The sequence below is a fragment of the Drosophila mauritiana genome, chromosome 3R (genome assembly GCF_004382145.1).
Source record: "Drosophila mauritiana strain mau12 chromosome 3R, ASM438214v1, whole genome shotgun sequence".
NCBI classification, from domain to species: Eukaryota; Metazoa; Arthropoda; class Insecta; order Diptera; family Drosophilidae; genus Drosophila; species Drosophila mauritiana.
The window spans coordinates 17,705,788-17,730,528 of record NC_046670.1 but is presented as its reverse complement, the minus strand read 5'-3'; the positions used below and the strand labels follow the sequence as shown (position 1 = coordinate 17,730,528).

Here is a 24,741-nt window from a genome sequence, read left to right as displayed (position 1 = left end):
ACAAAAAGTATGGATTGCCCTTTTCCACTTCTATTGAAAACTCTACTTGGCCACTTGATTTAATTTCCTTTTTTTTCCAATTTCCTGCGCTCAGCTTGAACTTCTTACTAGCTCACTTTCCCCAGCTGCTGACTCGAGATGACTGTCATTACTCACGCTCAATGTCTCCGGTTGGGCGGAAGGACGCTACGCTGGCGTTCGTCCTTTTCGCAGGACACTCATGAGTTGGCAGCTACTTCAGCTGAGTTGCTGCGCTTTAATTAAATATCAATTACGCAGCCAACCCTCCGCAGTGTCCTGGCTCAAGCTGAAAAGCAATCAATTAAGTGCGAGGAAGTGTCCATTTCCCCCCATAAACCCCCCCCCACCCCCTTTTTACTTCACCCATCTGCATAGCCGAGCAGAATGAGTGCAATTCAAATATTTGTAGTCTGTGCTAAGGCGCAATAAAAACAGAACGCAAATTGAATATGAATGATGGAGGAGCGGTTTAGCTTGACGGGCGAGTTGGTGGGGCACCCCCTTCGCTAATGAAAGGACATCCAGTTAAGGGGACAGTTTGTGGGGGGGCAACAGAATGTGGGGTAGGGTTGCTTGCTGGGGTGTGTGGGTGACCCTCGTGGGTACCACTGCACAAACGACTTGTAAACAAAATTAATGCCACAAACAAACATTAGCGCACTTTCGGCGTGTTCTGTTCGCGTTGTGTGGCTCATTAGGCAATCACCCACCAGTGGAAACGAGTGGGTGGGAAAACTGCTGGGAAAAGCTCTAATAAAGCGAGAGAGAGAGGCAGAGTGAGGGGGCGGGGTGGAAGGAGAGTGGCCAGCTCGCTGACCATTAAAGCGAATTACTTAATGACCGCACACGCGTGTGCTTTTGATGCCTACTTTTAGGCTCGGGACACACCCACACACACACTGAGAAAAACGCAGTCGAGTTTTTATTTATATCTCCGATTTGACCTTGAGCAGTAAGTATGTAACGATTGGCAAATGACTTTAAATTGTTTATAACTGATCAACGACTTAAAGGACATTCAGGTTTTGTTTCCATTTTTTTCAACAGTGCACACTTTGACTTTCTTTAATTTGAGTTTCAGAATTCTTTTTGTGCTGCTGTGTGCGTGATTGCTGTTTGTATATTGCTTTTTAATTTTCCTCGTTACTCGCAATTTCCCACTGAAACGTGAGCCACAAAAGAAAAGGCCGTGGAAATGGCAGCAAATGAAAAAGGTGGGAAAATTGCGGGGCAAAAAGCGTCGGCGGGGCGTCGACAACATTGTAGTTTCTATTTACGCCTCAACTTTGCCACATATTTCATAAGTTTTGTTAAACTTTCCTGCCGCCTTTTCTTTATTTTCTTCCCCTGCAACCTTGCAGGAATTACGTATTTGCCCCCATTTTCCGCTCCTTACTTTTCTTTGCCTCCACCCATAAATTCCAGCCACTCAAGGACATCGGAGCATGAAAGGAGTAATGAAAAATGGGTTAAGCTGGCTTATGTTACTTTACTCAATAATGAAAAGTTCAAAATTCGATGACAAACTTCTGGGCGAACTTTGGGAAACTATAGAAGGGGAATTAGTTTTACAAAACTGTGCACCATCCAGTTCATCCAGAAAGCCATTACACTTTTGTTGTCGCTATTATTGAATCTCAAGCTATCAACAGCTAAAAAAAGAGAGAATTTAAAACATTAAAATTCTTTATTAAGGTTAAGCTGTCTTCTTGGCCTCATTCACTATGCATAAGTAGGATTTCGGGGCCATTTTATTCCCCTGCCGCACACAACTGGATTGTGTAAAATCCGAACCACTAAAGAACCCACTACCAACCACCGAAATTCGCTCCATTTCCTCTCCTTGGCAGTGTTATTTTATTAATGAAATTACGCCATTTCCTTTTAACGTTTGCCCCCCCGACGATTCGGTTCACTTTGGTTTTTCCTTCTTTAATGATGACGCAGAAAAGTGGAAATCGCGAGTGAATGTTCGGTAAATGTGACCTTAATTTGTGCAGCGGTAAATACAATGTTGATATATGGATTGGAATAAAGCGTGGAATCTTCATTTACATGAAGAGCACATTTAACGTAAAATATTGCCAAATGGCGCAGGACAAATGTTCGATAGACGTGGTGGTGGTGTGGGGTTTCAAAGAATGCTGCAAATTACCACAAAGGGAAGACCCTTCATTTCCACTCCTATCTATATATACCCACTCCTCAAACGAGGAGAACGGACATAAAAATATCTGAGGCAAATGAAGCCATAAATGCGCAATCACGGAATTAAAGGGAATGTTAAGGGAGTCCGAGTCAATGTTCCCTGCTGCCAGCCAGCCAAAGTGTTTATTTATGCAGTTTTTATTTCAGCAACTTCTCGCCGGTCAAGCATTGCGCATACGCAACGTTGTGCGGCCGGGGAAAATTTGTGAAGGGACTTTAACTTTGCCCGCCACCGCCGTTCGGCGTCAAGTTTAATTGCCTTGCAAATTGCCAAGGGAATAAAACCATGCAGATCCCTTTGAATTTCATAACAAATTGCTGCAAATTGAAGCGAGTTCTTTCGCTTTTCTTCTCCATTGTCTTGCCAGTGGAAAAGTTCGACTTGCTGGCCGGAAAACCGCCGCCCATTAAAACTATTTGCCGTAACAAACAAGACCAGCTGGCAGGAAGACAAAAAAGAAAAAAAAAATCGCAGCAAGCGAGAAGAAAATTCTTGTGTGCGGCAAACATTTTTGGGTGGCTGTGGGTGGCATGCGGCGGTTTTACAGCAGCTAACTTTGATTGTCTGGCCAGCTTTGTTGCATTCTTTGGGGGCGCACACAACTATTTGCTAAACTATTAGAAAGTCAATTAGGTTTATTTTTTTTCACGCCCCATTCGGGTCCTTGCAAAGTGTATGCATGCATACTTTTTAAAGAAGTTGCGCGTTTTTTATTGGAGCTTCCTGGCTTATTGAATTAAGCCATTGCTTTGGGACATGAATGCACGTAATTTCAATTAAAATCTGGCATTCGTAGAAGCCGCACACATTTGTGAGCGACAGTCACCTGCAATTCGACCATTTTCCGGGGCTTTTCCAGCCCAATTGTCCCGTTTGACAATTGCTTTTTGATGGCCGGGAAAATTGCGCTGACAGCATTTCAACCGAAAAATAGAGTTTGGCGAGAAAGTGATGATGAAAATGTGGAGATGGGCAATAAATTGGCCCGTAACCGAAAGGCCAGGCGCAAACAGAAAAGAGGCTTGAATTTAATGACAGAGTTTAATTATTGAGTTTCAATTAATTTGGGTATTTTTGTTTGCATTTGGCTAGCGCAGGTATTTCGATTTAAAACTGCTTTCATTAAAGTTTAAACAGTGAAATGCGCAATAAAATAGCTGTTTTCAATGCATTTTGTTGGCTTAACTTTGATGTTATAAATAATTTCCTAATTAAACGTTCCTAGCTTTAATTGTCTTTTTGCTGTCATATTACACTACACTTATTTGCTTTTGATTCAGCAGTAAGCCACTCCGATTGGCCTAATTCACGATTCATTTGCTCACTTCCCGAATACGTGACTTCTCCGGGATCAACACTTCATCGCCTGGCAATACTTCCTCTGTGGCTCCATCCACAAACTGCTATTAATTGACAGGAATGCCTCCATGCTCTGGCACTGGCACTTTCACTCACTCCTTTTGGTCCGGCAGGAGCATTGGGGGCCATATTTTTTGGTTATGATTGCTACGTGCTCGGCGTCTTAAATTCAATTTCATGCCCGACTTGCCTCTCAAATTAACTGAAAATCATTAATTGCTAAGCAAACCAACAATCGGTATTTGGACGCTGAGTGAGTGAGTGGAGTGGAGAGGTTAGGGGAGTAGAGAGGTGGGATTCACAGGACTTGTCTGCTCGTCCTTGTTTGCTTTTGCCTTCGGTGTAGCTGCCTGCCTGCTGCTAATTGCCGGTAAATTAGTTTCTATTTGCAAATTAAATAACCCACACCAGGTGTACAAACTGTCAAACTCTTTGATTGACCGACCGCCCCCGTGTGTCTGCAGCATTTTCAAATTGAATTTCCATTTCAGTGGCCATTTTCCCAGTGGCCGTCGCAAAACTGCTTAAAGTTCCGCATTAAGCTTGTGGTTCGCTCAACGGCAGGAGCGTGTGTCATCCGTGAAAATGTAAACAGAAAGCATGCGGAAAAAGCGCAAGTAACACGGCCACGCCCCCTCGCTGCCGGTGCCGCCTTCATTTCCTCGATTCTGGCTCCTTCTTGTGGAGGAAAAAAAATCGATAGCCTGATTTTCAACGGCGAAAAGCAAACAAAAGACAAACTCACACACACACACACACAGGGGCACACACATCGTGATCAGGACGAAGGAGGGAGCAACATTTCCTGTCTTGACCGCCTCGTCCTTAGTCCTTGTGGCCCTCTCTTGTTTCTCGGTGTGTTTGAACTAGACGACGGCCACAAAAGTAGGCAACGTTTTGCTGCCATTCGCAACTACAGAGCAACAGAAAATGACAGATTTTAAAATAAATACCACCTGTCTGGTGTTCTGTATATGTAAGATATTTCTAAACTATATTTTGGTAAGCCAAATCTTTCTACATTTTGTTTAAATAGTATTATATAATATTTCATCTATAATTTCAATTTTCAAGCTGCATAATATAATAATAATAACTCAATCCATCAACTTTAGTGTTTTGGTTTGCATTTGGAGCATATTTTTCAACTTTCTTTTTATTTTTTCGGTGCACCTGCCTTGCGCACCCTGCCACACCATACAATTTTAATGTGTGCCCTGTCGGTCTTTAGGATTCCAGCCCTGTCTAGGACATAATGAGTGAGCTGGCAGTTGCATTTCCCTCGCCCGCTGCCCCCACCAGCCCCCCTGCCCCATCACCTCCTCTTGAATGCCATTTTGTGGGCGTGTTGTCGTCTATAGGCGGGGAATTTCGCATTTAGAAAAGCGTACGAAGACCATGAGAAAAATTCATGAGAATGGCCCGAAGGAAAGGAAAGGGGCAGGGCAAGGGAGGTCACAGCTAAATGAAATTAAGCTGCCATATGTGGTGGGACAATGGCTGAGGTCCTTTCCGTCGCCGTCGTTTCCTCTCCATGTGGGTACTTTTGCAGAAAAAATAAAACTAAACACAAACTACTACTGTGGGCGACCGAGGCACAAAATGCTTTCAGATACAAATTTATGTTTGTCTACACGAAGGCTTTAAGGTTACTATAACTTGTATATGTATATAATAGTTGCAGTAAATTTACCCAATTTAATAATTTAATTAAATCGTACTCCCTAACTAAACTTAAATTTAGTGCATTGTGTTGGCAAATCGATTACTTCTGTAACTAACTGAATGTCCCAACTTTTCCATCCCCTCAAATTGTTCGAATGTGCAGGTGTTTGCTCATATATATAGTGACAGACACCTAATGAATTATTGGTTATTTTCTGCCCCCATTTTATTTCCTAATCGCAGGCAAGCTCGACACCCCAACTCCCCTGATTTCGTTCCCCCTATTCCATTTTGGGCCACTCATAAAAACCAAAAATGAACGCATTTCAATATTCATTGATTTTCTGTCATTTTATCGTCGGGCAGGCATTTCTTCAGAGGTTTACTAACTAGACAGACTGTCAGTCGAAGTGCCTACGAAATATACCCTCCACCACACTATTAATGCCAGATATGTATCGAACATAAATCAACATGAAACTACCGCTCATAAAACCCACAGAAAAGTTTCAGTCAACGAGGAAATGGGAAATGCACCCTTTTCCAACACCCTCCTAAACTGGTTTTGAAAACAACACTTTTCCAAGTGTTGGGATGTATTTAAAAGCCATTTAAGAATTTCTTTTACTTCTTTTTTCGTTTGTGTGTGTTTTTTTTTGGGCAGAAAAGTTTAGCTCGGCTTCTTTTTTTTATTTTTATCACACCCAAGGAAAAGCAGGTGAAAATGTCAACGACAATTGCCACCGTCAGGTGGCGCTGCTGCGGGTGAGAAAGTAACAGCAAAAACAACAAGAGCAATAACAGTAGCAACATCAACAACATTTGCATAAATTTCGAGCAACGTTTGGTGGGAAAAGTTTTCGCTGAAAGTGATTTACATGCCCATGGGGTAGTGGGTGCTATTTTCCCACCCGCCCGACGGAAATTTTCTTGCCTCCAAGCTCAGGCTTTTCCATCGTTTGTTCCCTAAGTTCAGTTTAACTTTGCAATAAACTTTTGTCACGCCCCTCATCCTCTTGGCCACGCCCACTCTCGGCAGGTTTCTGTTTTCATTTTTTTTCTCTGTTTTATTTTTATTAACCACATTAGTTGATTTTTGTCACGCGAAAAGTTACCTCGCTGAAATGTGATTTATGGAAATTTGCTTCACACTTACTTTTTTTATTTAGTAGTTTTGCCACGCGCTTTTTCTCGCAGTGTGTTGCATATTTTAACAGTTTTATTTTATTTATTTATTTATTTAGCGTCAAGACCAACTCCCGTTTATACATACGTAATATGGGCATTTTTTCCTGAATTTTTTTATGGGGCAAGCAAAAGCATTTAGTTATTGTAATTTGCGTTGATTTGGTGGTTGCTGCCCCATTTGGGTGGTTTTTGTGGGTGGTGCGTTTGAGTGAGGTGTGCGTGAGTCGGATTTAATGACCTCGGGCGTTTTTATTTATTTACTTCGTTGGAATTTTGTCAACAATTTGTTTGATTTGATTGCTTGGCTAATGAGGGAGAAAGTGACACATAGGTGTAAAAGTGCCCTTTAAGAATGTTTATATTCTAAATATGGAGACTGATTATAAAACAAATAGCCATTCGTTGCCATCGGCATTTGAATAATTCAGCGCATATTTGACCAGCAACTATAAATCCTTTGCCGCAATGATACTGTCTGCAATGCCAATTTAAAGATCTTAAACAACATTTATCCCCCAAGCGATTACAGTTTCCCATACTCAGACAGACAGACATCGATAAAGCTAAAGGACTTTGCCGCCTTATCCACTTCCAACTTTTGGCCCACACACACACACACACTCGCACAAGTGCAAATGCCCAGTGAATGTCATAAACTTTGATTTCCTTTTATTGCCACACACCCACACACAAAAAACGGACCACTTCATGGTGGCTAATCCAAAATGGCTGCCATAACAGAAATCGGAGAGCTTTCCGAGTTTTTAGCTGAAATTTTTATGAGACCGCAACACGCACCCGTGCAACAAAAAAAAAGTAGGAACTGAACTGAAACTAAGGAGAGCAACTAAAATCGGACTGCGGCGACTGCTGTTTAATTTGTAAAAAAATCTATACATATAGCAATGTGCACAATGTAACATGGAGTTTGCACAATCCATTTGGGCTGTGAATGTCATTTCTCCTCCAGTTGGTAACTTGAAAAATGTTTCGAATGTTGCATGTTTTGCCCGGCCGAAGTAGTTGCTTTGTATTTATTTTTACTTTCGCATTCGCATTAAATGCCATGCATTGGCCAACGATGGCATTTCCATGTTGATTCAGAATGCCAGCTGCATGATTTGTGGTGGTGGCAACCCTGCCAGTTGGGCAACCCAGGACCTAACAGATTGTAACGGGCCTTTTATGGATCTGCGGCATTTTTCGGCTTTGGCCATTTCATTTTTTATTTGTAACCCCCATACACACACAAGCTGCAAAGCTTGTTAAAATTTTCATTTATCAAGCGAAACGAGGAATGGGATTTTTTTTATGTGTTCAATGCAACTCTGGGTACTTACAACACTTTGCCGTATGGTTTCAGGGGATTTTGGTTGGCCGAAACTTACCTAAAAAGATAGAATAAGGAAAATATCGTATTTAAATAGGATTCACGGGATACATTGCAACTTAAACCATTAAAAGTAAGCATCAATGAGTTAAAATTAAATTTGCAATAACATAAAATCGTCTAAATCAATAACAATAATTCACATTCAGTTACAGTACCGGATTACCATCTATTGCGCACAAATTTTCAACTAATTCCAGCGCAAATCATTCGATTACAAATAAAACTTGAGCTGGGACAAATTGAGTTATCAATCATGGCATCGTACAACGCCCTCTCTAACCCCACAATAATCGTATGCAAATTATGATGCGCTTAATTTGGGATCACGGGACCTACCCCCTCGCCATCACCATGCTCCCCAGATAATTGGCAAAGTTTGAACTTTAATTAAAATTGAAAATTGTGTTGCTATTTCTGAATCTGAAAGCCCGTCTGGTTGGCCTTTATACCATTCCATGCCAAACCAGAAGAGGACAGACCAGACCAACCTGGCCCGGAGGCAAAACAGCTGCGATAACTTGTGGAATGGCTTTTGCGGGGGAAAGGCGAAATTGTTTTCGGATTTGTGCAAATGTTTTGTCACTGTGCTAAATACAAACTTCAATTAGTTTGCCCGGTGGTTCTCGGCTCACTCAGATTTAGTTGGGCTTACACTGATTCCCAGTACCGAAAGCCATAACGGCACAGAACGGAAACGGTCGAAACCAGCATATTTCAGGCTAAAATCGTTTGGCATATTGACAGGCGCATAATTAACACTATTATCAGCATATGCACAAAGAGATATGGCGTTGAGTGCTGCAACATTTCCACAAATTGTTGCTGGCCGAATATATGTATATGTTTTGCTGGCCATTAAACTTTGGCCAGCCGAAGGTTTTGATTGCTATGTCTGTCATAATATATGCAGGGGCTTACATACGAGTACCTCAAAACTGCTTAACATAAATGGCTTATGCATTATTAATAAAATCCTTAGCTTATGAGTCACCATGAAAAGAAATGGCATAAAACTAATTTCCTGCTTTCAAGTGAAAGTAAAACTAATCACTTGAGCAAACAATTTCTCAACGTTTCGGTTCGCTGATAGTTCGTGTTGCAAAAAATGAAAAACTGAATAGGTAAGCACGGAAAATTAAGAAAAAGAAAAAGTTAACTTATTATTTCTGGACGTTAATTTGCCATGTTTCACGCTATGTAGCCGAGAAAATTGTGCGTAAAAACTAACAAAGAAATAAAATGGGAAAAACACCAACTGGTATAATTGGAGCAAGTATTTATAAACTGCTTTACAGCTGATGATAGATAAATTTAAAGCTGATATCACAAACGGTATTCACATCCTGGCACTAAGTGTAAATTGTCTCGCTTATCGCTGACATATTTCCCCAACATTTAAAATGACAATCGACATAAATACGATAAAAAGCTGGGAAGATCCTTTTATCCGGTTTATTAACACTGGCCCTAAAACCAATACTACCACGCCCCCTCGAATTGCCGCATTTAAATTACAACAGATTGTAGTTGCGGCCGTGTTTGTGAATACAATCAAATTACATTTACATTAGCCAGCACTTTTTGTCCGCCTGTTTGGCTAAATTCATATTAAATATTTAATTAGTTGCAATGAAATTGATTACATTAGTCGCTGTTCGATGCGGCAAAAATGCGCTTTGGTTGTTAATGAACTTTGTAAACTTTTCAGCTGGTCTGCGGCTTAGTCGGATGTTTGAAAATGTTGGAAAATTGTGAGAGTTCCAAGCAAGTTGCCAAAAGGACGCCAAATGTCATTGCCAGACTTCTAATCAATATGTGTGGGTGGTGGGCTATAAATTATATATATATATAAATGCCAAATAAATGGCAAATAATGCCCAAATGTCAAATTAATCATGATTTAGATGAGCATATTTAGCTCAAATTGGGTCCAAAATGTCTTTCAGCATGACTTCATTGCATTTTATGTAAATATTTTTCGGGCCATTTATTAGTTTCCCTATAAATGATTTACCTAAATTGAAAAATGCTTTAAGAAATTTCAACAGCGAATTGACGTCCAATTAACTTGTTAAATTCAACTGAAAAGCGCAAATAATTTAAGAACCAAAATCTCGGTTGACAGAGTTGTTTTTGTTTTTGAAGCGGAAACCTGTGACCAGAATAAAAGACCGGAAATGAAAAGGGCAGCAAAGAAGCACATAATGCCACTTAATTAGCGAACACACCATACACACGCACACACATACGTGCAGAATGGCAAACACATGCTTAATGCACTTTAAGCCCCAAAATAAAACAGAAGAAAGGGTTGAAACAAAGGGAGAAGCACGTGAAATCGAGCGCAGAAAAATTCGCCGCAAATCAAGAGCAGCGAAAAAGTCAAGAAAAATTAAAAACTGGCACACAGACTGCGGAAAAGCGAGAGGGATAAAGTGGCAGAGTGAGATGGCGAATGTGGGTCAACTACTGCGTTACCCATTATCCACACACACACACTTGTGCACACACACACTTGTGCACACACACACATTCGCATTCGGCTTTAATGTCATTTGCATTTTTTTCCATTGCCTAGCCAAATGGGCAGAGTGTATGCTGAATTTATTTCCTCCTTTTACTTGATTTAATTGTGCATAAATATTTCCCCATTGCCTCTGCATGCAAATTAGGTGGGGCAATAAGAAAAAAAAACATAGAACACACATTGATGTGATGGAAAAACTCATATTTGCCACAGTGTGTGTGTCTGTCAAATGCAATTAGAGTTGCCATTGTGTAGTAAGAATCTTTCCAGGGAACAGACAATCTTAGTCGCTACCGGAAAAATGCAAATACACAAATTATATGGAGCGAAATAATTACAACTCATTTCTGTGATTGTTAAATATGCAAATTTAAATGCAGTTAAATTGCTTTGGAAGTACAGTCAGTCTCTATATTTTTATATTCAGTTTCCAGGGAGTAACTCTGTAGATTTGAATATTTTATTTTGAAACAGTGGATACACGCTTTAATTTAGAATTGGAAATGTATACCCTACTTAAATATAAGCCTAAAGCCATGTTTTTTTTGTATGATTCCATGTCCAGCCTTCTCCAAGCCAAAAAAGTATGCTACAATTAATAGCTGTGGGGCAACAAAAATAAAAGCGTCTAGCCTTCTATTTCAGCCCCTCATTTTGGCCCTGCGATGCAATGCAATAGAGTAGCAAATTAAATGCAGTGACAAATTACACAAATTGCAAGTGCAACTGCAACTGCAACGGGAATTGCACTCTAAATTCGAAACTGCCAAATGCTGCAATTGCAGCAAATTGCAAATGCATTTTAATTGCAATTCGCATCGTTTGCCACTGCAACAATTTACATTCCCAAATAGTTTATTCTTTTTGTTATTGCTCGCCAGATCGAAAAACTAAAACGAAAACAAAACTAAATGGTAATTTAAAGTTTAATGCTGCAATTGGAACTTTTCTCTATCATACACAACCCCCAATTCGACTGGCCAAGACTAACGAGCAACATTGTTGTTGATGACGACAATGATTAGATGCGATAATGCAAATGAGTCAACAACTACGTCTAGTCCTTGGCTCCATCTACTGATGATGCTGATGGTGATGAGGCTTCTGCGGCTGCCATCGCCAAAGAAATTTGCATTTTTAATACATGTCCTGCAGAAACAATTAAGTTCAGGATAATAGAACAATGGATGCAATATGAAACGATTGTATTTGCTTTTATCATTTGTTCAATTATAGTCTAAAAGCTGGCTAAATCGTATACGCTATCTTTGCATTATGTTCAAGGTCGCATCTAGATTTTATAACTTATAACGTATACGTAGTGTTGTACAGAACATTGATTGCTGCTGCTCAAATATCTTCTTGCTCAAGCCGTGTTATTATTATTCTGACCGCAGCTGTACACAATGAGATTTATATACGTGTATGCAGAAGACCTCTACGTGTGGGCGTGTCGGATGGGGGCGTGCACAACAATGACAGCGATGACGTTGTTTGGGCAAAAGCCGGCAAAAGGGAACATCGCTGATGACGTGTGGTTGTCATTAGAGGACGCCACAATTGCTGTTGTTGTTGACGCTGATGTTGATGCTGTTGCTGTTCAGGCCCCGCCCAACATCCACTATCCCCCAATGGTCCATCTATCTCGCCAAGCAACCTCCATACCTCCGTAGCTCCATACCTCCAACCATGTTTTGCATGGCTATCACTGTCGCTTCTACTGCCGCCTGGTGTTGTTCTCCGTTGACAAAATGCCGACCACACTGACCAAAAATGCATACAACATGGTACAAAGGACCAAAAGGACGCGATCCGGTGGCTTTGGATGCAGCTGTCCCTTTAAAACCTTTCTTTAGGCATTCATTTTTGACGTTTGACTGGGCTTTAAGTTAACTCTATAGGTTTTGAATTAGTTCAAGTTCGGTAAGCCCAACGCATAAACATAATGATTATTAATGAGGACATTTTTTAATTCTCCAATTACTAACCATAAAAATCATTAAAACAAAAGGGTTAAATTTCCAATTTTCCCCTATTTTTCTGCTGCCAAATTATGTGCAGGCTGTTGCATAAAATGCTAATTTTTTAGACTCTATATGGGTTAGGTTTTGCTAGCCTTTCATTTGCATAATAACTCGGGGGGTGAAATGCCCTTCTATTATGGCTGTGCCAACAATGAGAAATGGAAATTTGTGCTTAAATTTGAAAGTCGGTGCCATAAACAAAACCGAAAAGAAAAAAGTAAATAAATCGGGGCAACATATTGTCGGCCACCCACGTAATGACATTTTGATGACATTTTTTATTTACATTTAGTTTTGCGTTTTGGTGCACACAGCCAAAGTGGAAATGCAACTCGGCTGAAGTTTATCTAAGCGAAAGAGTTGCAAGGATGTGACCAATCGGCAACAGCAGGCCAATTAGTGTAACCAGGCTAATAGAATTTTTGTGTTAATTTCATTGCAGGCTGTTGCGTATTTTTCACCCCGGCCTGCACTTGCCTAATGACTGATTTCCAAAGCTATTAAATGGCCACACAGGATGACAGAATGATGGAGGATAGGGTAAAAGTCCTGTGGGGACTCTCCTCGTGCTCATCCCCCATCGGTCAATACAGAAAGCGAAAAGTGAGTTATCAAGCAAGCACTTTTCTAATTACGAATTCGGTCAACGCATCTCGGGCTGTGGTTCATCCTACACTGGCAGAAAATATTCTTTCTAACTTTTTTAAGGCTTAAAACTTTCTCAAATCATACCGAACAAGTACTCATATTAGAGGGAAAATACAAAAACATGAAAAATAGATTTTATTTTATTTTTTATGTTAAATAGGGTTTGCATTTCTTTAACTGCAACAACCATGCCGATTTTGGTCCACAAGTCCAAGTCTGACTCTGACGGCCTGTTGACTGCGAAAGGACATTTGGGAGCTGGCTTTTGGGAGCGAGAGAGTGAGTGGGGATAACATTAGCCAGTGAAATTTCCCCAGGCCAATGTCCTGGCCGAAAATGTTGTTGTCTTTGCTGTTTGTGATGTTATGGATGCAACTTTAAATTGCTTTGCCAGCGCGACAGTGTGAGTGCGAGAGAGAGAGAGAGCACTGAGTTTTTCTAACAATTTTCCCCCCGGAATTTTCGCAACCGACAATGCAGAGGATTGCCACATATCACAGCCGGTCTGGTAGTGGGTTGGTTTATGGGCTTGGGTTTGGTTTAGGGTTCGGGCTGCGGGGGTTTGGCTGAGAGAGGGCTCTCGATATTTTCATCGTCTGTCCGGAGCTCCGGTGGGAAATGCGCCACTGCACTGATTGCACTTTGGCTCAACATTTCACAGAGATACGAGTAGAGTGTGTGCGCCATGCGCCCGCCCGAAAATGTCTGAGTGCGTAATGCGTTTTCACGGAGGCCCCCTTCTGGCCACCAGTGGGATTGCGCCGGAGACAGCGGGACAGATATGGGTGATAAAGTGCAGACATTTGACAAATTAACTGCTTTGCGTCATGCGCCGGAAATGCTGCAAATCTCGTGCCGTCAATCGCCGTGTGGCTGCCGTAGTATAAGGCCCATATACCCAAACCAGTCGATATTCCACTGGACACTCTGGTTCGCTACCATCTGATTGATTTATGAAGCCAAACGGACTTAGACAAACAGGCCCACCACCACGGCCAATGCCACTACCACTGCCACTGGCATTGAGGTGTGAGTTTTGATGCATTTCAATTGGAGACCCACCACCATAACCGTAAAATAAATGATAATAAACAAAAAACTCTTACTTGATTGTGGTTAAAAGCGAGCGAAAGCACGTCGTCACTTACCTGTAAAGAGAAAATGAAAAATATATATATTAATTTATGTTCTATAAGTTAGTTGGGCCAAGAAAGAAAGGACAATCCCATTTCTAACTGAAATTATTTAGGTAGAGATTACAGAAACTATACATTTTCTCTTAGGGGAAGCAAAAGTTTTTGAAAGCTCATGAGTAGCAGCTACATTTACCATTTTAATTCTTGAGCAAAGTGAATTATATTTCCAACACGAGCAAGGGGAACTCTTACATAAAACCCCCCATTTCTGCCCCAGCTGCAGTTGCCTGCTAGAGAGTTACTCTGTGTTTTTCGCCTCCTGGGATAACATACATAAACATTAGCCAAAGCATATAATAACCCAGCAACAAAGTCACCATAAAGTGGTGGTAGTGCTGGCGATGAAGGGAGAGAACAGGCGTTCAAATTGTATTTAGTCGTAGCTTGCACACGCACACAGAGCGTGGAAAATGGCTTTTCCAAGGGAGTGGGGAAGCATGGAGAACATAAAACTATTGGCAACTGGCGAGCCAGGGGAGGCCATATAAGAGCCATAATTTCGACACTAATGCCAAGCCACACAAAAAAAGGCTCTCCTCGGCGACCTTGTGGGTCTGCAAGTGGTCAGAGTTGGACATGTGTCAAAGGAAACCCTGATGGAGGGACCTCGCCCAATGGGAGAAGAGGGAGGTGCCACCGACTCGCACCTGCGGCCTGAACAATAAAGAAATATACTGAAAGAAATTTGCTTTTAAACTCGGAAGATTCCTCAAGTTACGAAGTTAGTCAATTCCTAAATGAAGAATCAATCAATAAGGCATAACTCTTAGGCTCAATCTAGTTGAATCTGGTTGACTGAATTTAAAGTTATAGAAATATCTTTTACTTGCAGTGCAGTCTCGTATCTGGCAGGAAGCTTTGGTCATGACTGTGTCACGAACCTCGATAAAAATCAACAGTTTATGTGCGACGCATGATGTCCTTGAGAGTTGGGCACTGAAAGGATGGCTGGCTGGGAGAGGACACGATGGAAATGTCATTTTTACAAGGCAACCTCATCGAAAGGACATGGCAAACAGCAGTGGCCCCCGTTCATATCTCTCCGAGGAGTCTGGCAAATGTATTGCCTTCTATTTGCATTTTCTATTTATTTCTTTATCCCTTTTTTTGTGCTGGCTGGCGCTCCCTTAGCGTTCCTTCGCCGAGCACTTGAGCTCGGGCCCGCCATTAGTGGCACGTCCTTGGATATTTCGTGTTTGTCCTGTCCTCCTCCACTTTGGCACTCATATTTTATTAAGTAGCAAAGTTGACAAGGGATTTGCCAGGACAGGCGGCGGGCAGTGGCGGAGCTGGCGGTGGGTCTGTCATTTTGTAAAGTAAATATTGGTAATTTTTATTGAGGATTTTCCTTGATTTCCCTTTGAGCATATGGCTTATCCCAAACTGGTCACAAACTTTCCCCCGACGACCGAAATTAAGGCCATTTATTCTTGGCCACTCGAACTTGAACCCGAATCAAACTCAAATAACATTTGGGTAAAGCCTAGCAACACTGGGAAATTAGAAAAAAAAGAAATCATGGCAGAAAATTATTATTATAATAAGTTATTATAAGTTTTTTTCTTTCTCGGTAAACGAGACTCGGTGCGAGAGCAGTAAGGACGAAAACGCTTCGGTGCACAAATTTGTGGACCTGCGGCGCAAATTTGTACAAAATGCAACAGACCGTAAGAGACAACATAAGCGATAACACAACAACCAAGCCAAAACCGAACGAACCAGGCAGGAAGCTGCCTCGAGTTGTGTTCACAGCGGTTGCTAACAGGATTTTGCCCCCTTCCCAAGGACCTCCTTACCTCGCAGGCACACAGGCGCTCATAGCCTCGCAACACCCCCAATATCCATCTCTCTTCGCTGGTTACTATGGCGAAAAATGAGACTGATGCTGAGAGGCCAAGTGTCGATGCATGGCATACGCAAATTGCCAATCGTTAAGTGAATTTCCAGTGAGTTGTCCCCTCGAGCTTGGTAAGCATACATAAATGCACAGCGAGAAAGTTGGTGCCAGAGAATTAACTTCAAGAATTTTGATCTTACGTGAAACAGCAAAGGAAACACATACGCTTAAGGTTACTTAACATTTCCATTGAACTCATGCCCTTGTAAAGCAGTCCTTCAGCAGCTGAATTACATTTCATAAATGTCTCCCCAAGAAGCCTTTGCCATGCATCATTTAACTTTGACGCCAACCTGTCCAAACACCTAAGTCCGTCCCCAACTCGCCAAATTCCACGCCTAAAAGTCGAAGAAGCAGTAGTATCGAAGAGGTGGGATACGCATAAAAATGGTTGTAAAATATTTAAAAATCATACCCAGGCGGGCAAACGAGCCTTGAAAACACCTAAAGAAAAGGACTCGCAAAGGAAATTGTGTAAGGAATGAAAAGATTTCGGCTTAAATATGCACAACGATGGATGAAAAAATTGTGTTGGGAGTCGTGTATGCGGAAAATGGTGGAAACTCTGCTTGATTCACATATGCTGGCGCATATTTGCCCGACTTGGGCCACAGGATCGAATGTAGCATATATATATATATATGCCAGATCCTGCTGTACATATCCTTGGATATGAGTGTGTGAGTATAAATAAAATACCATATTCCCTGACATGAATATTTAACAATGCAACACAACGACAGGCAGCCTGCTGCATTGGTAAAATATCACAAAATATTCATTTCAATTTCATTTGCTTTTTTCGAACTTCGTTTACATTTTCATTCTCTTTATTTTATTTCCCCACTGCCATTTGTTTTGCATTTTAGTTTTGTTTGTTATGGTTTTCATTTCAGGGTGGATTTTTTTTTTATGTATATACTAAAGATTTTGTTGCATTTCCCCATCCGTTGTCAATTATTTTGTTATTCTGTTATTCGTTTGTTAACATCAAGATCAAGAAAATTGTACACATTTAAATATTTTATTGTGTCATACCGTTTGGAGTTCTTATTTTGTGGTAATCTGAGAACTAATTTCAGTTCGTAAGGGATGTGTCTTTTTTTTATTATTTATTTTACAGCCAATCCCAATTGATTTTTTTAAATGTGTCGGTTTTCGGCGTTTTTTGACGCATTACAGCAGCAGGGCAATCAAGAAATTCCATGACGCAGTAATTTTGCATGACAGATTAATAAGCCTTCTCTGTCCAATTCGCCGACAAAAGAATTGACATTAAATTGTAATAAATAGGCAAACAAGAATACTACGACCCACTTCATGTGCCATGGAAAATCTGCAAAGGAAAGAAGCAAGGGAAACAAATTGCCATGGCAAACAGCAGGAGCAGTAGCATCCGGAAATGTGGAAGTGGCCAAAAAGACTGAGCAACGTCTGCAGTTGAAACGAATTTAATTTTCTACTTTTTATTTTTATTTATTTTACTTTTTTTTCGCGTCTGGCAGACACAAACAGAATAACAAGCCGCAAGCCTGAGGCTGACATTTCTCCTTAAGCCACCTACCACCTATCTTACCTTGCGATTTTCTTTCGCTTTTCCACCGCTCACCCCGGGTCGGGAAAATAGTGGAAACTTTTGATAATTACATTTGGCGGCTGTTGCTTTGGCAGCTAAGCCAAGTAAAAAAGAAAAAGGTGGAAGCAGCGGTCTCCTTGGAAAAACCCATAACCCAGGGGATAAGAAGTTTAAGCAATATGGTTTTACATTTTAAAAAGTTGTTACGCTGACAAAGTGAAATACAAAAATATTTATTTCAAATTTTGCAATGCGGCTCAGGACTTTCCGTGCATAAAACATAATGTTCAAAGTGGTAGATTACTTTTTGTGTGGGTAACCAGACATTGGAGGGTACTTGACTACCCTTTATTTACGTAAAGTATCTTTCTTTTAGGCTTAAAACTTTGCAGCTCAGAAGAATTCCCCATGAAAGGCTAATCCGCAAGTCATATAGAAACATCTTGTAGATAAATTCGCCCTCTGCGACTTCTATTCAGCCGCACATCTTTACAATCGAGAACAGGGAGCTGTCAATTTTTCGTAAAGAAATTTAGCCTCATGCCCTGTGAAAATGCCTGCTTGAAATTTATTTCATTTTATGCTCGCGCTTTTCCTCTTTGTGCATAAAACATGGGAAATGGAAAAGCGAGGGAAAGGAAGGGCATAGACAGATGGCAGGGTGCCTGCCACCTTCGGGCAATTTCTTAAACTAATTTGGCATGAGGCGGCTGTGGTGGCGGCATTCTCTTCATCTTCGTCGTCATCTTCAGCTCTAGGGCCACCAAAAACTTTGGCGTCGTCGTCGTCGTCGTCCTTCTCTTGGCGGTTTTGTGTGCCTTTTACGTGCAACCAAAAGTATGCAAAGTGAAAGCGTTTACTGGAGGCTTGGGCTGCGGAATGGGGCGTAACTTTTGATGTTTTTTTCCGGTCTCAAAACTTGTGGGGCCGCAAAGTATGCAGCAATTATTTTATGGTCGAGCATCAATCGGTTTGGGGGCATTTCAGTAATATCCGGCTTAAAAATTTCAATATAGTTTCATCGAAATCGATGGGTTTGAGGGCGAATAATAGATTTCCAGGGGTAGAGACACGAGCATAGTTAATTGCTTTTTGCCATGACAAAACAGGGAGTTTTCCCTTATATATATGTATGTATATTACTCATGCTTGTGTGCAAGGCCTGAGGAATTTAAATAGTTCTCTGAACCTGACAGCTGAATGGAAGAGGAGAAGCTTTTCGGGGTGGCACACAAACTCAAGATAAGGACAAGAGTCCTAGACTAAATCGCAGGACAATTAAACTTTTAAGCAGGCAAGCGACAAACGACAAACGACAAAACGACAAATGATGAAATGCATGTAAATGGAAAATAAATATCAAAAGCAGTCAGAGAGATGGCGAGATACAAGCAGGACTATCACATGCCACAAACGGAGACAGGACAACAGGATTCACCCGGATCCAGATACAATGCTTTCCAGCAACAAAATAGAGCTAGTAGCTATAGGGGGATGGAAAAAAAGGAGTACAGCCAAGCCGCTTTTATTGTTGTGAAGCCCAGGCTACAGGCTACAGGCAACAGGCAACACAACAGCCGCAACAGTTCACATGGCTCATTTTCTTTGGTCAAAGGAAGCAGGATATACTCCCCCGCAAGGAGCAGGACAGCAGTTTTTTACACAATACAATATTATTCATATTGTGTATGGTGTATGTTTATGAAATATGGCAAATGTCATTTAACATGACAGCTTGATGATAATAATACGAGCAAGAAACAGCAACAATAGCTCGCAGGACAATGCGCAGCGCAGTAGGATAAAGTCTACGTCGAAAGACAGAATCTTCACCAGCCAGTTGGAGACTAAAGAAAAGGTGAAAGCCGTTCTAAAGCCCACCCTCAAAACAAAAAACACAAAGCTAGTCAAATGGCCAAATGGCAGGGGGAGACTGCTTATGGAAAGTATCTTCTTCTTGGCCAAAAGAGTTGCCCATGACAGGCAATCAATTTAAGATTTATCAGAAGGCTTGTAAGCAAATGGATATTTGATAGAATGTGACATGACATGCAAAACTTTTGTCAATTTTATATTACGTTCTATTATTCATTTCCATTTGTTTCGGTATAAGAGATTAACGATTTATGCTACTATTGAATAAAATGAAAACGTTTCATTTCATGCAACCGAAATGTTTATAGTCGCTTTTAATTAGGTTTTAATCATTTAAGTTTAGCTTAGTTAGAAGTGTTTGCATGAGATAAGATTTTCAGCCAGGCCACGGAAGCTCCAATCAAAGTTGGAATATCAATCGTCACTCTCGACACATTTAAAGCAATCAAATCGAATTCAGTAGCCATTGGGTGAACTACCCCTTTTTTTACAGGCGTAAAACAAACTACCTTTATCAGAAACAGGACGTTTTTCAACCTGCTCGGACTTTTCCCCCCGTCGGAACTGCTGCCAAAAACCACAAAAGCGCATTTTGTGTAAACCGATTCGACCGCAAAGCAATTGCAAATGCGTACGCACATGGGTGCCAAAAGAGGGGGCGCTTTTCCAGGGGCTGTTTCGTTGGTGTAGGGGGTGGTGGGTAGTGGATTGTGGGTGGCGAAACAGTTGGCAGCACACACACACACACAGTTAAGCGCCTGACTGAGCATAAGCGTCAGCGGCAGGTGTGGTGTGCTGTTGCTGCTGCTGCTGTTGCTGTTTCGCTTCCTGCTGCCATTTCTCGTTCTGCTGCTGCAAGTCGCCATTTTGGCCAAAGCGGCAGCCGGAAATGCGGTTACATAATCTCCATATCCGGCGGGGGCAGTGCGGAGGGGCATGTCAGAAACTGTAGCATACTTTTTGGCACATTATTAATTTTTAGTTTTTGCTGGCCAGGATTTTCGTTGGTCCTGCGCTCTGCACGAAAATAAATTCATTTTCGGTTTCTGCATCTGCCCACTGTTTGTTGCATATTTGATGAATATTTAAAATATCAGCAGTAAATTGAATCGGTTTCGCTGAATACTTTCCACACAAATACAAATAAATTAATTGTAAAAATATTTTTAAGCGTCGAAATTAAATTTGTTCAACGGTTGCACGTAGCATAGTTTAAGATAATCTTTGAGGCACGTAACCATTAGATTTGTAATTATTTTATGAAGCATTTTTAGGAGAAATAACGCTTCAATTCATAATATCCTGTAGCTGTCTTAAAAATCTTTCAATAAGCAATTCAACTTCTAAAACCGTGTTTAGAGAAACTAAATATTTCACTTTATCTCGCATCTTGCTTCCTTTGTGAACATCCGTTTGCAGAACCGCAATGAAAATTTCCGGAAGTTGTGCATAAAATGGGCTATGCATACGGAAATCATCAACTCAATGGCTGAACAAACAAAACGAAAGAAAGAGAGGGGTGTAGGCAGAGCTATAGAGACAGAGCATGGATTTTTGGGTGGAGTAAGCGGAGTAGGGTAACAATGGCAAATGCGAATGACGCCAAACGAATGACCAAAAACAATGCAAAACTGCTGCCAACGTCCGGCACAAAAGGACTATGCCGGGAAGAAAGAGACGGATAGAATGGCAATGAAAGAGACGGGAATAGGGAGTCCACCGCAGACCGTGCTGATGATGATGATGATGGTGATGCGGATTCTCCCGGCGACCTTCAGCGCTGGCCTGTGTTATGAATAGTCTGCAAGTGGCCGGATTGAAAAAGAGAAACAGATAGAGACGGGGCTACGCGCAGTGAAAGAGACGGGAGAAGTTGGTCTGCTCAGTTGACCAGAAACCAGAAGTTCAGTAGCTCCATTTCGCTCCAACTCCCGCCGCCTCTGTCAGGGTCGATTTCACATTTATTTATTGTTTCAACTGCCCAACCCATGGAAAATCGCTGGATGCGGCCTTTTCCCCGCACATCCCCGCTCTTTGTGCGGTTGAAAACTCGCATGACTCATTTGATTTCAATGGCCCAACTTGTTCATTTGGCAGCGAAAGTATTTAACATTTCCCCTGGAACAATGGCTAGCAAATTGAATGGAATGGTGCGAATGTGTTTGGGAAATCTCAATTGAATTAAGTGTTTGGCTGGGGCAGCGAAACGAACGTGATATATATGGAGGTTCTTTAAAGAGTGACCATAAGCGAACTAAGTAGGTACACGTTTAAGGATTACCTCTGAATTTATAGTTCAACGTTGAGTTAGTTTTGAATTATTTAAACCATTATGTTGCAGAAATAGCTATATAGAGTATAGAGTATGCCTTCCTAATTTTCCACTGTTATGCACCCAGTTGGTCATAGGTCCCAAATCCGATCTAATCATAATAGTAGCCAGACCAAGGGGTCGGCGAATAAACCGCGGGATGAAATGGAGCCAGAATGATACGGATACTGATGTCCTGCCACTGACGCTGCTGATGAGCTTTGCAGCTGTAAGCGCTTTACCAGTGGCGGTGGGGGGAAAACATACCAGAAGGGGGTGATACTGGTACTACTCCACTTCCCTGGCTGGCTGATTCCGTAATGCGCTCCTGCAGGATGGAAGCTGCCGGGCAGCCAAGGGATTCTAGTGCACAGATTTGTTGTACATTTTGTAATAGTTGCTAAGGATTAAGCCCCAGCCAGTGCATTGTCCTTCGGGCCGAAAGAGATGGGGCGCTACCGCGTCGAAAGAGACGGGGCGATTCGCATAAATGTTTAATAACTCAAGTAGAAAATTACACATTTTTCGGTCGTGTTCCATTTGTTATGCCCAAGAATTTTTTGACTGCGAAGAAACGACGAACCGCAAAAACATATTTTACATAATTTCGTAAAGTTCAACTTGATAAACAATTTCATTGAAAGCAGAAGATGCTTAACAGCAACGCCAGCAGAACAACAACAATGAAGTCTAATAAAAGGAATTTCGCTTTCATGTTCAGCGGCCATAAGGGTGAAGGGGTAGTAAGAATGGGATGCGAAGCATAGCTCGCTTTTATTGATTTTACTTATTTTGCCTGCTACCTTTTCGAGGGCGTTGTGGAAACTTTGGCCTGCCACTTTATAAGCTTTTCCCCAACACACACATATACAGGGAGCAACATGCAATGTAAACATGACACAACAAAGGTGCGTCGTTCGTACTTTTATAACCCGCAGCAACTGAAACCAAGCAGCAAAATTACACGCAAATACTCTACGAAATTGGGATATGCTTACATTTATCAAACCATCTGCAACCTGAGCATTTTGGTGAGAAATGCATCAACATAAATCTTAAAGGCTTCATATTTTCCCTTGGCTCGATTTACTTTAGTCCTTGATCTTAGAGTGTAAAACTATTTCGTACACGAGTTTATTTTCTTTTCAGCTTCTAATGCTTAAAGGCGTTTAGCCGTTGCTATTTTGTTGCCGCCGCGTTGCTCGCCCTTTTTGTTGTGCAGGCAACACATTTTTGTTTAAATTTCAATCAAAAACAATTTGAAAAGCTCGCCGAGAGGCTTGAGCCGAGCGCAGCAGGAAATCCAGCAGTGGCTACGAAAATTGGGTGTGAGCAGCTGAAGCTAGACAGGTATGCAATGTGTAGTACAGTGCTCCAAGTTATTCACATATTGCTGAAGTTGGTACTTGCCGCTTTTGTTTTACTTCTTGGCAAATGGCGCCTCGACGGCTGCAACAAGTTAGACAAACACAAACACACAGGCAGGGGGTGTTTTCCACACACACAAATGCACGCATACGAACAAATACAGACGCACTGGAAAATGCACAAAATTGCCGTTGGTAAATCAACAGAGCCGCAGACGCAAGCCCCAAAAACCTTGTGATTTTCCTGCCCCTTGCATGCATGCTATGCATTTCACTTTCCGGCTCATGGAATCGTTATGTTTAACTATAATTTTCCAGAGGTTGGGTGTGTGGAATATGCACAAGGAACCGAATGGGTTTTTCTCGGCGTGTGCAACATGCTAAAGTTTTTTACATAATTAGAAATATGAAGCAGCCAAGCCAGGGTGGTGCATGGAGCCTTTAATAATGATTTGTTTTAAGGTTCATTTGCCCTGCCAGCCACATATAGAAAGAGAGGCCAATACGACGCTAGAAAGAGTGAGCAGCATGTAGAATTTTACAGGATTTCTCCCCCCTTTTTTTTTTTGCTGAAGTGCAGTGTAAATGTCTTGACTTTTTGTGTTTGTTGAGCCCTTAAGCACTTTTTGTGAGAGCACGTAGGCAAAAATTGTAACAAAAGATGAAAATATAGTGGGAGTTGCTGCAAAACTGGGGGAAAATAACTGGAAAATATATGGAAAAGTGGGAAAAAGGAAGTCAAGTTCGTGCCTGGGCATTAATGAAAAGGCTGCTCACTCATCGACTTCCTTCCTCTCGAGCTCAGCTATTATGCAAAATAATATTTTTGACCCTAAATGTTTCATGTTGCTCGCACGTAACGAGGTAAATTTGGTATTTTTGGTTTGCTCTCCGCTTTTGTATATTTTTGATTAATTAAGACTTTGTGTTAGTCGAACCAAAATTGCCATAAAAGGCACAAAATGTTCTTTAATTATAACCGTCATGGGCTTAAAAGGATAGTCTCATAATTAAATGTATATAAAATGAGTATAATATATTTCTTTTAACAAACTTTCTAGCCATCGATTTGCTATATCGAATATCCTCTGTACGAAACCTCATTTGCAAACACATAATTACAGAAGCACCGAGAAAATAAATTAGCAATTAAATCCAGGCAGTTAAAAGCCTACCCGCAGGCAAATGAAAACCCAGCCACCCACTAAGGTTTTTCCCCACGTTTCCTTACAATTTTTGCCTTCCTTTCCCCCTCGGAGGCATTCAAAAAGTTATACTAATTGCGTAATAATCTTATTACATTTAAAAATACATTTACAAAAGCATTTATACCTGCCCCCAAGGCCAATGACAACAGACAGGACGAGACAGGAGGGGGCACAGGAAGTGGCTGAGTGGGGCGGCTGGAGAAAGTGGGGCGGGTGAAAGAAAGGGCAGAGAAAGCAGCAGGACAGACAGCATTCAGTCAACGCGAATCTGCAGACG

The 24,741-nt window shown here is 41.4% G+C and overlaps 1 protein-coding gene across 9 annotated transcripts in view; it reads right to left on the bottom strand.

The window, feature by feature from the left end:
• LOC117146122 (maternal protein pumilio) overlaps positions 1 to 24,741 on the bottom strand; it is a 168,944-nt gene that overhangs the window by 15,125 nt on the left and 129,078 nt on the right. For 5 of the 9 annotated variants that reach the window (XM_033312120.1, XM_033312119.1, XM_033312122.1 and 2 more), the window contains one exon: positions 14,141 to 14,182. The exons of the other annotated variants lie outside the window; for them this stretch is intronic. In XM_033312120.1, coding sequence (XP_033168011.1) covers positions 14,141 to 14,182 — 42 coding nt within the window. The remainder of the gene's footprint in view (positions 1 to 14,140; positions 14,183 to 24,741) is intronic. 9 annotated transcript variants of the gene reach the window in all.